The 16,061-nt window shown below is 40.1% G+C and overlaps 1 protein-coding gene across 4 annotated transcripts in view; it reads left to right on the top strand.

The window, feature by feature from the left end:
* Nucleotides 1-15,860, top strand: part of HOMER1 (homer scaffold protein 1) — a 122,525-nt gene extending 106,665 nt beyond the window's left edge. For all 4 annotated transcript variants that reach the window (XM_075838770.1, XM_075838756.1, XM_075838762.1 and 1 more), the window contains 4 exons: nucleotides 5,626-5,785; nucleotides 6,919-7,029; nucleotides 8,583-8,663; nucleotides 12,560-15,860. In XM_075838770.1, coding sequence (XP_075694885.1) covers nucleotides 5,626-5,785; nucleotides 6,919-7,029; nucleotides 8,583-8,663; nucleotides 12,560-12,748 — 541 coding nt within the window. In that variant the 3' untranslated portion in view covers nucleotides 12,749-15,860. The remainder of the gene's footprint in view (nucleotides 1-5,625; nucleotides 5,786-6,918; nucleotides 7,030-8,582; nucleotides 8,664-12,559) is intronic.
* The last annotated feature ends 201 nt before the right edge of the window (nucleotides 15,861-16,061 follow it).

The following is a 16,061-nucleotide window of genomic DNA, read 5'->3' as shown; positions in this document are numbered from 1 at the left end:
GGATTAGATACAGTGGCTGAGCAGACAGTATCACACATGATCGGATTAGATACAGTGGCTCGGAAGGCAGTATCACACATGATAGGATTAGAGATAGGGCCCAGCAGACAGTATCACACATGATTGGATTAGATATAGGGCCCAGCAGACAGTATCACACATGATAGAATTAGATACAGTGGCTCAGCAGACAGTATCACACATGATAGGATTAGATATAGGGCCCAGCAGACAGTATCACACATGATACGATTAGATACAGGGCCCAGCAGACAGTATCACACATGATCGGATTAGATACAGGGCTCAGCTTGCTGACATTGCGGCTCCAGCGCTGGACCCAGGAAAGGTAAGAATAATAATTTAGCTTCTTTATGTGTTACTGATTATTTTTGTGTGTTTGTGTTTTTTTACAGGTTCGGTTGTTGGACTTCGGATTCGAGGACTTCAATGACGGCTTTTTTTTTATTCTCAATAAAATGGTTAACCCCTTAGTGACCACTAATACGCCTTTTTACGTCGGTCACTAATGGGCTTTAGGCTAGGCTGACGCCTTTTCACGTCAGCCTAGTCTAAGTCCTGCACGGGTCTCCCGTGCAGGCAGGAGCCGGGGCTCTGCTGTCTGATGACAGCTGAGCTCCTGCTCCAACGCCCGCGATCGAAGTTTACTTCGATCGTGGCCGTTTAACCCGTTAAATGCCGCCGTCAATAGCAACCGCGGCATTTAACTTTGTTTACAGAGGGAGTGAGCTCCCTCTGTCACCCATCGGCGGCCCGCAAATGAAATCGCGGGTCTCCGATGGGGTGTCATGGCAGCCGGGGGCTTGATAAAAGCCCCCAGGTCTGCCCTGGACATATTCCTGTTAGGACGCACCGGAGGCACGTCTTAACAGATTGCCTGTCAGATTTACACTGACAGGCAATAATGCTCTGGTATACGAAGTATACCAGAGTATTATAGCAGCGATCGGAATATCGCACAGTAAAGTCCCCTAGTGGGACTAATAAAATAAATCATCAAAGTGAAATAAAGATTATTAATAAAAAGTACAGTAAAAAAATAAATAAAACAATTTTTTTCCATAAAAAGTGGTTTTATTTAGTAAAAGTGTAAAAAAAAAAAAAAGTACACATATGTGGTATCGCCGCGACCGTAATGACTCCATTAATAAAGTTCATATGTAATTTAAACCGCGAAGTGAACACCGTAAAAAAAAAACGCAAAAAACCATGGCGGAATTGCAATTTTTTTCCATTGCCCCCCAAAAAAGTCATAATAAAAATGAATCAATAAGTCCCATGTACCCCAAAACAGTACCATTCAAAACTACGTCTTGTCCCGCAGAAAACAAGCCCAAAAAATCACTACATTGATGGAAAAATAAAAAAAATTACGGCTCTTGGAAAGCGACGATGCAAAAGCAAATAATTTTAGTTCAAAAGTGTTTTTATTGTGCAAAAGTCGTAAAACATAAAAAAACCTCTACATATGTGGTATCGCTGTAATCGTACCGACCCATAGAATAAAGGTAACATGTTATTTACGTCGCATAATGAAAGGCGTCAATTTAAAAACGCATAGAACAATGGCGGAATTTCAGTTTTTTTTTATAATCCCCCCCAAAAAGGTTAATAAAAGTTAATATAAAAATTATATGTACCCAAAAATGGTGCTATTAAAAAGCACAACTAATCCCGCAAAAAACAAGTCCTCATACAGCTATGTAGATGAAAAAATAAAAACTTTATAGCTCTTTGAATGCGACTATAGAAAAACGAATAAAATAGCTTGGTCATTAGGGCCTAAAATGGGCTGGTCACTAAGGGGTTAATGGGGGCTGTGTTTTTTTATTTCAATAAAATATTTTTTATATGTGCTTGTATCTTTTTAAACTTTATTATCACCGCCTTAGTAATGGCCGCTGGCTGATTGACAACCTCCATTACTAAGGCGGGGCTTAATGTTAGCAGGTGCAGAGGCCAACACTAACCCCATTACCCCGGTACCCACCGCCACCAGGGGTGCTGGGAAGAGCCGGGTACGAACCAGTACCCGTCCATCTGTAGTGACGGGCAGGCACCGGGGTGGCCGCAGGCTGGTAGTATTAGGCTGGGGAAGGCCAAAAACAGTGGCACCTAATGCTGCCTGCTGCTGCTGTGTTGTATCTGGCTGGTTATGAAAATTGGGGGGGACCCGACATCGTTCTTTTCAATAATTATTATTTTTTTTTTTAAATGACGTGGGCCCCCCCCATTTTTCATAACCAGCCAGATACAATAAAGCAGCAGCAGCCTAGAATTACCAGGGTGGGAAGGGCCACTGTATCTGGCCTTTCCCCTCCTGATAATACCAGCCTGCGGCCACCCCAGTGGCCGACCATCACTACAGATGGTCAAGTACTGGATGGTACCCGGCTCTTCCCAGCACCCCTGGTGGCGGTGGGTAACGGGGTAATAAAGGGGGTTAGTGTTAGCCTCTGCACAGGCTAACACTAAGCCCCGCCTTAGCAACGGATGCTGTCAATCAGCCGGCGGCCATTACTAAGGCGGTAGTAATATAGTTTTAAAAAAAACCACAAAGACATACAAAAAATATTTTATTGAAATAAAAAAAAAACACACAACCCTCATTAACCATTTTATTGATAATAAAAAAAAAAGCAGTCATCGAAGTAGTCCTGGAATCCGACGTAGTCCAACGACCGAACCTGTAAGAAAACACACAAGAAAAACGATTAGTAACACATGTGTTAGGCTTAGATACAGGGCCCATGTGTGATACTGTCTGTGGGACCCTGTATCTAAGCCTACCACAACGTAGGCTTAGATACAGGGTCCAGCTGACAGTAATCTTATACAGTATAAGATTACTGTGTGCTGGGGCCCTGTATCTAAGCCTACAGTGTGGTACGCTTAGATACAGGGCCCATCAGACAGGATCACACATGGGCCATGTATCTAAGCCTACCATGTGATTGGCTTAGATACAGGGCCCAGCAGACAGGATCACACAATCTGAGATCCTGTCTCATGGGCCCCCTAAGCCTGCTACATCGTAGGCTTAGGGGTTGTGCAGTCCCTAAACATTGATGGCCTATCCAAAGGATAGGCCATCAATAGCTGATGTGTCTCCCGGGACCCGCCAATCAGCTGTTTTGAAGGGGCCGCAGCACTCGTACGAGAGCTGCTTCCCTTCATTTCACTACTCGCTCACACTGTGAATCGCCGACACAGATTCACAGTGTGACCGGAATGAAGGGGTCGGAATGAAGGGGAGCAGCTCTCGTACGAGTGCTGCGGCCCCTTCAAAACAGCTGATTGGCGGGTCCCGGTAGTCGGACCCCGCCAGTCAGGGCTAATCTTACCTTCCTCTTCGGCCGCGGCGGGAGTTCTGTCTTCTCGATGCTGTGCGCGGCGGATAGCGCTGTGACGTCATGCGCTGCGCACAGCGCTTGACGTCAGAACCTCCGCTGCGATCCAGGAAGGTAAGTAAAGTCTGTTACTATAGTAACAGGGGCCCGCGGCCCGAGTTACTATAGTAACTTTTTATTGATGTGGTGCGGGGGGCTGTGGGCCCCCCTGGCTTCGGGGCCCGGTCGCAATTGCGACCGCTGCGACCCCTATAGCTACGCCAGTGCTCACATCACTCCTGGCTTAAAGGGAAGGTGTCATGAATTTTTTATTTTTTTTATCATATTGCTTTTAGTATGATATTAAAATAATTTTTATTTATTTGTGTTCTCGTGTTCTACTTCTTACTTTGTTCTTACTTTTACTTCTCTATGGGGGCTGCCATTTTTTTTCCATCTCTGTATGTGTCGATTAACGACACATACAGAGATGGAATACGGCACATACAAACCCATAGAGAATGCGAACGGGAGCCGTTCCATTCTCTGCAGCGTACGCCGTCTGTGTGGGAACGGCGCATGCGCCGCTCCCACACAGACCAAAACGAAGCTCGTTCACAGAGCGAAATCCGGCACCATTTTCATGTGGACCGGAAGCCGCTGCCGGACAGTAAGATGACGACTTCCAGCTGCGGCTTCCGTCCATATGTTCAAGGAAGCGAAGGCGCAAGGAGCAGGTAAGTTATGTTTGTGTATGGGATGTGTGTATTATGTTCGGGTATGTTAGTGTTATACTGTCTGCTTAGCACTGTATCTAATCCTCCTACACTGTGCAGTCGCTCAGAAAATGGCGGCACACAGTGTAGGAGGTTTGAAGATTCAAACTCCTCCTTCTCCTGGCACTAGCCAGAATAAGGGAGGGGGTATTGTGTGAGGACACTAGAAGAGAGTGTGTCTACCCCAAATTTGCAGCATAAATCAATGAGGTTGCTTTACCACATTGACCATGCTGCAATTTTGGGAACTGCTCCCTCTAGTGGCCAGCACATGGAAATGTTATAAATTAGAATCTAATTTATAATATTTCCTGACTTGTGAAAAAATTAAAACAATGTGTAATCACTGAAATAATAATTGTTTAACTAAAAAAAATTAAATAGAAATTTCTAGCGACACATTCCCTTTAAACCACCCCCTTTCTCCCTGTCCTAAGTTTAAGTATAGCCCTTTCTAAAAAGCCAGATTTATATTTGCTCATACAGTGGCAACTGAGTGGCTGCGAGAGAGCAAGAGATAGCACAGGAGTGGGAGAGAGCTACACAACACTATTATTTGGGTACTGATATATTTGAGTACTGTATAATTATAGTAGTATTATTTAAGCACTACATGACAGTATTATTTGGACACTATGATATTAGGGGCATACTGTACAGTGTTATTATTTGGGCACTGCATGTTCTCTAAGTTTATTAGTTAGCCAATGTTACAAACACAAAACCATAGACATAGACCTTATAAATACATAAATGGAAGACACAGGACTTCTATCTGACGTCCCACCAAGTGAACAGCCTCCTGCAAAATGGAGCTATTTGTTATTTTTTTTTAATTGGGAAGGAAGATGAACCTAGCTGTCCTTTTTTTTTTAACACTTGGCACCAATATTTGAAACAAAGTAATGCTGCAGAAGGATAGAAATAGAACAATTCATGAAGTGAAGGAAAGGCATATGATCGGTTCTCCTTCACCTTATTCTCTGGTTTCTTCACAGTGTGTAACAAGACCCATGTTCTCAATAAGTGGATATGCTTTGCAGGTAGTAGCTTTAGGCCCTGTTCACATTTGCGTTTGGCATTCTGTTGTTCTACTCCGTCAGAAGAGCAGAACAACGAAAATGCCGGAAGCGTAGGTTCTGTTGAACAAAGACAACCGGCGCCCGACTGAACCCATTGACTTTAATAAGTTCCATCAGTTTTCTGTCGTGGAGGCCGTGGTTTTACCGGAAACAACAGTGCTGCATGCTGAACTATTATTTCAGGTATTTTCGTCGGAATCTGTGACGGAGGCCACTAACGGAGCCTCCAATAGACATGTCAATTAAGCCTAAAATTGTAATACTTGTTTATGATTTTAGAGACTGACTATGATATTAAATGCTACAGACTTGACTCTTCCTAATTATATTTTTTATTTTGTTATTTAGTTTGTTTTTCAGTTAGTGCTATAGGTTGTAGCTATTGTAACTCATTGCTTTTATTTTGTATTTTTATAGCAGTTCTGTAATTAACAAGCACTGGGAAGCAGAACTGGCCACACTCAAAGGAAACAATGCCAAGCTCACAGCAGCCTTGCTGGAGTCTACTGCCAATGTCAAACAATGGAAACAACAGCTTGCTGCGTATCAGGAAGAAGCAGAGCGTCTCCACAAACGGGTGGGTAGTGACATCTTGTACCAGTGCCGGGTCAAAAATGAAAGACCCTCCAGTGGTAACTCGGACCAAACTATTTTTGATGTATTATATTCACAGATAATGACATGATATATTCATTTCCTGTAAATTTCTGTACATTCTAATGAACTTATAATTACCTTCGCCAGTTTTTATGTAGCTTTCTTTTTTGAGAGATATCTCCAGGTGCAGTGTAATACAAGGATCCATTTTGCTTTGTTTTTGGATGTGAAAACCAAGTAAGTCCTGGGTACCAGCATCTATTTTTGTCTTTTTCAGGTTTTGAGATTGACAAGTGACAACCACTAAAATAGCATATTTTATTTTTGCTTTTATTGGCTGACTTATGTAAGTTGTCACCAATATCTCTTTCATATGCATTTTATATGCAGTGAAAGGAATAGCAGTATAACACTAGAAATATAAGTAAGGGCTCATGCACACGGCTGTATTACAGATCCATAATACCATATGGCACCCATATAAATCCATGGCCTCACACAGTACCTCAGAATGTAATACCGTTCTATGAAAATGGCATAAATGTGTGTGTGTGTTTAAGGCCTTATTCACACGAACGTTGAATACGTCCATGTGACGGCCGTTAAAACAATGGCCATCACACGGACACATGTTTTTCAATGGGGCCGTTCAGACGTCATATTATCTTCCATTTTGAAAACTGAACCTGCATGGGGGGACCTCGGGTGTGAAAAACGTCACGTTTTTCATGTCCGAGTGTCCCCACGCTTGTTTGAATCTAGCCTAAGATTGAGGAAAAATTAGACTGTAAGCCCCATTGGGGACAGGGACTAATGTGGAATAAATTGGCTTTAGATGAGCAATGGGAAATAAATAGTATCACACAAACTTAAGTTATAATATTTGGGATTTGTATTTTGAACATTTTACGTTTTATATTATTATTATTGCAATCTCTCCCATTATAAAGAGGAGTAATTCTGCCAATAAACTTGTAAATAAAATATAAGAATCATGTCTTAGTTTAGTCCTCAAACTTATTGAATGGGACATAGGACACTACATAGCAATTCATCCCACCAGAGTAGAAATATAGGAGAATAATCGATCACTGTTATCTAATCTTTCCCCAGGTGAGTGAGTTAGAATGTCTCAGCAGTCAAGCAAATGCAGTGCAATCGCACAAAACAGAACTGAACCAGACAATACAAGAATTAGAGTCCACACTGAAGAAGAAAGAAGAGGTATAGTATTTCTACATGTTATAGGTGTATTACACAATATTGCATGATACATGCATAACTATTCATACAAAGGATTTCACTCACTGGAATGTGAGACTTTGCTGGTTTCCTCCAGCGTCCCCTTATTTTTCTTATGTCTATGCCAGAGATCATATTTCCTAAATATTCCTCTAAACGGGCAGCATATTGCCATTGTCATTACCATCAGATCTGGATTATGTTCAAAGTGGCCAAATACAGAACTATCCATATATCAAGTCAATAAGTGTTGGCTTTTCTGAAATGTCCAGAGAGATAGAAGGAGCTACTCCCAATGCTATTGCTGCCTTGTCCATTACTGAGATCTGCTATTGAGTTTTTAATTAACTAGTTAAGCTGATAACTTGATATCTAGTATTTGTATGTACAAATTTGAATGTCATTTTACAGTTTTCTTAAAGAATCGATCAACACAAATGTTGCATTATTTATCTTTTACAGCATGTATTATGGCAGGGAGCTGAGTTCGCAATTCTACAAATTTCAGAGCTGAAATCTCTCTGCATTCCTTGCTGGGTCAGGGCTACATCTGAGTTGTATTCTGGGAAGTGTCATCTTTAGGCCTTACTCCCACAGTGCCATGTTCATTTAGTTTCTGGATACATTTTATTTAGTAAAAACTGGAACTGGATCCAAAAATTAGTTTTTGACTTCTCCCTTTTGATCCAATTAGGCTGGGTTCACACGACCTATTTTCAGACGTATACGAGGCGTTTTTTGCCTCGTTTTACGTCTGAAAATACGTCTCAAATACGTTGTCTCACATCTGCACATTACCTTCTATGGGTATAACGCTGTATTGTTCCCACGACGCGTAATTTTACGCGTCGTACGGCAATTACGACGCGTAAAATTACGCCTCGTAAAAAGAAGTGCAGGACACTTCTTTGGACGTTTTTGGAGCTGTTTTCTCATAGACTCCAATGAAAACAGCTCCAAAAACGGACGTAAAAAACACTGCGAAAACGCCGCGAAAAAGCAGCGAAAAACCCGAGTTGCTCAAAAAACGTCTGAAAAGCAGGGGCTGTTTTCCCTTGAAAACAGCTCTGTATTTTCAGACGTTTTTGGTCACTACGTGTGCACATACCCTTATGGTTTTGATTAAGAAAAAAATGCACCAAAGCTGTATTGCTTGAATAAGGCCTAACACCAGTCAGTGTGCAGTAATATAATTCAGGAAAAACTAACTGTCCCACTACATTATAGAAGTTCTGATTATAGAAGTTCTGCTTAACAGTTAGGGGTGTGAATGTCAATAAGCTTGCTGACTGTTTCTAATAACAACCAGAAGAAATATGAATGCATCTGGACTATAATACAAACTGTAACTCAGCTTATTGCTTATTAACAGAGAGAGTAATGTCAACTTGATGCAAACCCCAGAATCTACAATATTGGTGGTGCATATATACATGTTTTGGCCAGTGAATATACCACCTTATATTTTGTGTTTTGTAACGGGACAATTTTGTGTCCTCGAGCAGGATTACATACTGTCAACTTTGCTGTTTTAGGAAATAGAGAGATTGAAAGAAGAAGTTGAGCATGCTAAGGAACTACAAGACCAGAGGGATTCTTTGAGCCAAAAATTACAGGTATTTTTCCAGATCATTATCCGAGTAATACAAGTGACATATATTAACCTAGCAGCACTGTACATACACAGAAAAAACTTGAAATATTTCTTTACAATCATGTGGCGTGTTTGAAAATGCTTAGCTCTGCGTGAAATGTAAAATCTGCTTAAATATTCAGATTCTTTGTATCATTAAAGGAATATTAATATAGACTGATAAGATTCTAATTGCATGGTTCATGAAGAAGCCAATATATGGACACAGCAATCTTGGTTAAATGAATATGAAAGAACGTTTGATAAGCCTTAAATAATTAATTTAAAATAAAGCTCAGGGATAATATAGAGAGTAATGAAAAGGACAGACACTTAATTGCAATAATAAAATGTAAAATATTTTCAAGTCACGGCAGTCAACTTGGAGCTTTGTAGTTGAGGGTAGACGGAGATTAATTACAGTTCTTCTCTAACTCAAGAATTCTTCATAAGTGGGTACAGCAGAAGGCTAGTAAGAGCGGTTGGCTAATTGTCCTAATAGACAACTGCACTTAAAACAAAAGGCACAGTAAAAAGACTCAATTTACTTTAAGCTGTGAGATAGAAATGCGTAATAATTCCCATACATGACAGTCATTAGATTAGGATTGGAAAAACATGACTGCTTTCTACCAGAAACAGTGCCACACCTGTCAATGGGTTGTCTTTGGTATTGCATCTCATCTCCATTGAAGTAAATGGGGCTGACCTGCAATACAACGTACATCCTAGGGACAGGTGTGACACTATTTTTGGAAGATAGCAGCCATGTTTCTTCTAATCCTGTACAACCCCTTTACAGGGGTTGGCCAATCAAGAGAACACCTTAATAAAATTAATTCAGCTAATCGCTGCAAGTCTGACTTCTGAAACCCCCACTGATCAGACTTTATCACCATTATGGCTCACCGCTACAGGGGATATGTAGTATGGCATGTCATGACTATGTACAGTATAGATGGATAGATGGTGGGCCTTAGTCCGTTAGAACAAGAGAAGATCTCTGTTAGTGGTTCTCTGATCTGACTCAAAGAGCGGGTTCTTGAGCGGGGTACCTTCCTCTTTACATACATATCCCCTAATAGGACATTATAAAAGGGGTTGTCTTATTATAATTTCCTGCTATGTGCTCATACTGTATTCTGTGGGTATCCACGAGAAAAAAATTGTGGCAAGCACCATTGTATGCAATACTACGGAGGTACCATATGGCGGCCCACAGAGTGTGTACAGGTCTGTAATACAGACACATAGGGACTCTGTAAGCTGCTGTGTACAGAATCTATTAACATGACTGTCAGCACAACAAGTCTGTGGCCAGCTTTGGGTAAATTATGTCAATGATGACTTGCAGGTAAAAAGTAATGTAAGTAACCCTCTTACTGCCAAGAGTCATGTTTCAAATCTGTATCTTAGAACGCCAAAACATTTTTAACAATCTTCCACTCTGTAGTTTGGCAATTCTATACATGTCTTTGCCATTTTTAATTAGTACTCTAGAATCTTGCAGGATGAGAAGCCGAAGAACCATTAGCAAGAGCCAAGTACAAGTCCCCTTGACAGAAGTTGTTGCATATTTTTGGAGTGATTTTACTTTGTTTCATTTGGTACATGTCTTACTACCAAATGGGTGGGGAACATCCGGATCATTTGGTGTGGCCGGTTCACACTCAGACCACGCTGCCGCCGCGTAATTTACTACTTGGCTCTGTCAGTGATGTGAGGCCAGGTGACTGGACTGGTGCACTCCCGTCACAGCACACCACAACCTCACTCTGACCGCCGCTGCCGCCGTGTCATTCCCTCATTGGATCCACCCTATTCACTCACATTTAGGATCAAGAGGAGAGCTGCGGTCTGAGCCAAGTATGGCGGCGGTCTAATTTAGGCCGGTGCGTGCTGTGACCGGAGTGGACCAGTCCAGTCACCTGATCTCCTCTCTGAGACCGCCGCATCCTCATTCACTAGTAGTGAATGACAGTACTTGGCTCCATCTGCCCTCCTCCTGCTCCTGACGTAAAATTTAGAAACTCAGCTGAGGCCTAAATGTAGAAATTTAGCTGTAGTTTAGACATAAGACCTGTCGTAAACTCATGAAGTGAGGTCAGGTGATTTAAAGTGTTTTTTTTCCATCAAAAACATTTATGATATATCCACAGGTTATGTCATAAATGTCAGATAGATGCGGGTTCCACCTCTGGGTCCCAAATCTATCTCTAGAACGGGGCCCCCTAAATCTCATTCTCTTCGTGTTGTCGCTTACTCATGTGATTTCTGACCATGAAGAAGAAAACAGCGTAGCTTGCTGAGCTATGCTGTTTCCGTAAGTCCGATAGAACTGAATAGTAGTTATGGAAACAGCTTAACTTGCATGCTACGCTGTTTCCGTAACTGTCATTCACTACTATGGGAGTTACAGAAAAAGCGCTGCTCAGCTAGCTACGCTATTTTCTTCTTCATGGTCGGAAATCAGCCGGAACACAGAGAGGTAGAACAGGGTTTAGGGGGCCCACTTCTAGAGATAGGTGCGGGTCCCAGAGGTGAGAGTAAGTAAGTGAGTCGGAATAACTTACTGCTGCGAGATCTTTTAAAACTTGCCATTGTAAAGAGTCGACTGCGCTCCAGACTAACTAACGCAGTAGCAACATCACCAATACCGGCTAACATCACACGCCTCACCAAAGAGAAGCAGTTCCAGCCATCACATTAGGCATGAGTTAATTAAATGTTTGACCATATATAGAAGGCTAATTTTTAAGTTCATAATTTTGTATGGCCTGTGAATGATGTTATAAATATCCAAATGGCCCTTGGCAGAAAAATGATTCCCCACCCTTGTACTAGAAGGTTGAGATCCTTAAAGTCAGTGTTTGACCAAAAGCTAAAAAATCAGATACACAACATAACCATGGCAAACGATGGCTCCAATGGAAATTGTTCAGAGTATTCCCTCACACCAATGAACATGCAATTCAACTTCCAAACATAACTTTATAAGCATAACCCTGGATATCTGTTTATTTTTAGAAGATAACCATCTGTGCTAAATCTCCCTTGTATAGTCAAACATAAAGGAAAATCTAATGTGCACCGAGGTTATATATAACATACATTAGAGATTCGTCTCACATTGACTGTCATGATTTAATGTTTTTTTTATTTATTTTATGCTTAGTCGGTTCAAAAAGTTGACCAATGTTTAAAAATCTGTATGTAATATAAACATTTGGTCTGTCACAGCTAACTAACCTGGGACACTGGGATTCCTTCTTCTTCCTGACTCTATTACCATTGCTCTTGACAACAGAAAGGGATAGGGAATTTTTTTATTAGATATCAGTCCCATTCCCCATTTCTGCCTTTTCACGAAGTACAACCTAAGCAGCATGGTCAATGACAGAATTCTCTAGATACGCTTAGTCCCTGATGCTTAGGGCTGTCATTTTATCAGCCAGTGTGGTGAAGGTCAACTTTTGTTTCATAAAAGAGCTAGAAAGATGAATAGTTCTCCAGAGATCTTAGAAGCAGGCTTCTCCGGTAAGGTAGAATTTAAATATTCAGCTTTGGGAGCGTTTTTCATAGACCTCCACCACAACCAAAGGGATTGTCTTCCAAAAAACAACACCACGCCTGTCCACAGGTTGTGTGAGGTATTGCAGCTCATTCACTTCAAAGGAGCTGAGCTACAATACCAGTCACAACCCATAGACAGATGTGGCGCTGATTCTGGAAAAAAGCAGCCATGTTCTTCTTGGATAACCCCTTTAACATCTTTATCATGTTCAAGACATTCAGAACTACTTCACCATTTTGTCATATTGGCAAGTAAGTTAATCTATACAGAAATGTTAACCTGTTGATCTCACTTTTTAACCATAGGAAGTGGAGACGCATAACAAAGACTTGGAAGGACAACTAACCGACTTAGAAAAGCGACTAGAGAAAAGTCAGGGCGAGCAGGAAGCATTTCGCAATAACTTGAAGACACTTTTAGAAATTCTGGATGGCAAAATCTTTGAACTCACTGAATTGCGAGACAACCTGGCCAAGTTGATAGAGTGCAGTTAAAAAGGCAAAAAGGGCTGCCACCACCAACCTTCTTAAAGACGCACTGTCTCTCTTCACAGCACGGTGGTGGGCTCTGTATCAGAGTTGCCCAAAATCTGAATGGGAAAACTCCTTTCCGAGAGTTTAATTGCAAATTTCGTAGTTGGCTGAAGTGTGAAATTGAGACTTGCTTTATTAGCTAACAGAGAGGAAATTAAAAATAAAACTTGAATTACAAATTACCTCCTTATTCCCTTATTGGCCATAACGAACTTTAACACATTCAGTGCCAGGTAGTCCTACAGTCTAGCCCTGAATGTACAAGATTATTTCCAGTAGTTTTTAGCAATCCATCTCCGGTTTGCTGACAGATAAATATAAAAAAAATTAGTCGCCAGTGGTTTTTTTTTGTTTGTTATTCAGACATACTATACAGAATATTGCTTTATATTATAGGTTTTTATTTTGTTCTTTTCTATGAAATACCTGCTTGCAGTGTTTTGTGCAAAAAAAACACAAAAAAAAACCCTTAGTGAAGGGAGAAGCCCTTTATATTTTTGTTGAAATCTGAACATTTTCTCAGGATATTTTTGCACTGTCGAAAAAAAGTGCATTACTAATTCACCTAGCCAGGAGTGAGAGAGACTTCACTTTAACTGACAGTAGTCAGAGGTACCCTGCTACCCATTGTATAATGTTCTTTCTTTTTATACTGGAACATGTCTCTTTACAAACTTCACTCTGGTGTTTATTTCTTTACTAGAACGTCTGGTGTAAAGTTTACCATTTTTTTTTTTGGGGTTTATTTTAAGGCAATTTTATTTCCAAAAAAAAAAAAAATCAGTCTCATTTTCTTATACACTGTAAAGCCAACTCCAAAGGCAGCTGAAAACTATGGAGATTAAAGTTGTTACATTAGTATATATTTGAAGAGTATTACTAAGAATATTTAACAAGAGTTTAATATATGGACTTTTAACTGCATATGAGTATGTTTTGAAATGAATGCAAAATGTTTACTTATGTATTTTGGAAGACATCATTTCTGAGCGTCCAATGCATCTCAATGTATGTAGTAAGTGATAATAGGAAATCCTGTTTGTTTCTAATTATATTTAAGGATGTACTTCTATTGGGAAGCTGTTCATTTTAATTGATCAAACTGTGAACTAAATTTCTCGGAGATGTAATGATCCCAGTTTAGCCCCTTCATCCATGAAGCCCATTTCTGCAGTTTTCCTGGAATACGGTCATCTTCATTACAAAGACCTCCCATGGGATAGGTATGAATCTCTACCAAAATGCCAATGGGTTTTCCAGCTTGGTAACATTTTTCTTGTACCAATTGCCAGAATAATGTAATTGGGTTTCTAAGAGGGAGATCAGGAGATGTTCACAGTATGTTTCTGGTGCTGCATTTATAAGCATATACGTAGGCACTTTCTGGGTTTCAATACCTCAAAATATACGTTTATTAGTTATAAGCTCTTGTCTGTGTCTTAATGCAAAAAATATACTTTATTTAATGTACATAAATTTATAAACTATACAATTACTGTTACATTTTAAATGTCCCCTTCTAAGTTTGGGTAAGCATCTTGTATAAATGTAAAAATAAAGCTTCCCCAATATTATTAGTTTTTAACAAAAGAATTGGAAGACTAATGTTTTTGTGGCATTTTTTGTAACACATTGCTACATAAAAATGACCATAGCACCTAATCTTTTTCTTTTTTAATATTTTACTGGAACAGTCTACTTTAATATCCACTATGGGTGCACAGTACTATATAATGAGGTCACATTTTATCTCATGTTAAAGTCATACATGTATCACGCTGACTGATTTGAGAACGTTTGGGCCATGCCTCTTAAGAAAAAAAAATATGGAAATTTCATTATGACGATGCCTCTTTGTGAAGCCATAACCATTCCAGGAGTTGAAAAAACAAGATGTAGTCTAATCTATAGCCTATACAGCTAGGGCATATGTATCATAGAGAGCCAAGGCAGGCTCTAAGGGAACCCTAGAGAGCGGGTCATTAGTTCAGGTTTACCCAGTGTAATGCCTCAATCAATCAGGCGGGTATATTGCTCTAGTGTTTGTAAGAACTGGACCCCCCACCCCCGGTTCTACTAAATCAAATTTACAGAACCATAGATCCCTATGGTGCTGCAAGTTTGGTTCAGTAGAACAGTAGGTTTCTGAGTGTTACATCTGGGAAATGAACTGTTTTACATTAATACAATAAGCGCATCTGAATGAGGCCTAAGCCTGGAAGGTTTTTTTTTCCCTTTCCAAAGACTCCCAACATTAGCAAATTAGGGGGTTGTCCTCATCTTCTCTCTAAATGGCCATGTTTGGTGGCATGAGCCAGAACCAAGGGAAGCCCTTTGTTCTATTTACTCCCCTATGACAGAATTATTTTCTAAAGAAACCTAGTTCTAAACCTGATGGAAGAAACTAACAAAACAGAAACGGGCTCTGTTTACATTGTTGTGAGGAGCATCCGTCAGTGTTCTGTCCTTAACTGAAGGCAAGTATAGCGCAGCAACCTTAAGGAAACTTGATGGACGTCAGTATGGACGGAGCCTTAAAGCCAGCTATTCTGTATTATTGAATCATAGTGCTTAGTAATTTTTCCATTTTTTTCCCAGTGTCTTTTTATGACACATTGAGTTTCAGTAATGCTCCCTTGTAGGCTTTAAAGTCCCGCAAATGGCAGACTGTGTACCCAGCAGTGAGCTGTAAAGTCAAATGTATTTGAAAGCAATAATACCCATTTAGTCTCCTGCCAGATTTGGTTGTGTATTGAGAGTTTTGAATGAATGCATATAGGTGATTTATTAATTCAGCTCTTCTCTTGTACTTCAGCCATCAAATTATACATATATATATTTTTTATTCCGTAAGTAGTGAAGACACACTTTGCTGATATCTACATATAATACTGGTGCAATCTCTGCCTTAACCACTACACTGTAATATACAGAAATTGCTTCTTGCAATCATTGTGGCATTAACGCAACTTAAATTATTTTTTAAAGTGAGAAAGATTGATGCTTCAAATAAAGAAATTGTTCTTCGTTACATGTCTTTAGTTGGCTCCAAAATGCAGCGTAAAAAAAACCCCAACAAAACACCATGGAAATTACAATATGTACTATGATGTATTTCAAAATGTATTTGTTCTGGTCATTCTGAGACTATGTCAGGGGGAGGTCGTCTTAAGTGCGAATACGTAGATTGTAATAAGAGTGGATGATAAGGATGAAGGGGCTAAATAAATGTTGCTTGGTGGTCATTAAAGAGCATTGCCATCTAATAGAAGAA

The sequence above is a fragment of the Rhinoderma darwinii genome, chromosome 1 (assembly GCF_050947455.1).
Source record: "Rhinoderma darwinii isolate aRhiDar2 chromosome 1, aRhiDar2.hap1, whole genome shotgun sequence".
NCBI lineage: Eukaryota > Metazoa > Chordata > Amphibia > Anura > Rhinodermatidae > Rhinoderma > Rhinoderma darwinii.
The sequence above is the reverse complement of the archived record's forward strand: the minus strand, read 5'-3'. Positions and strand labels throughout refer to the sequence as shown.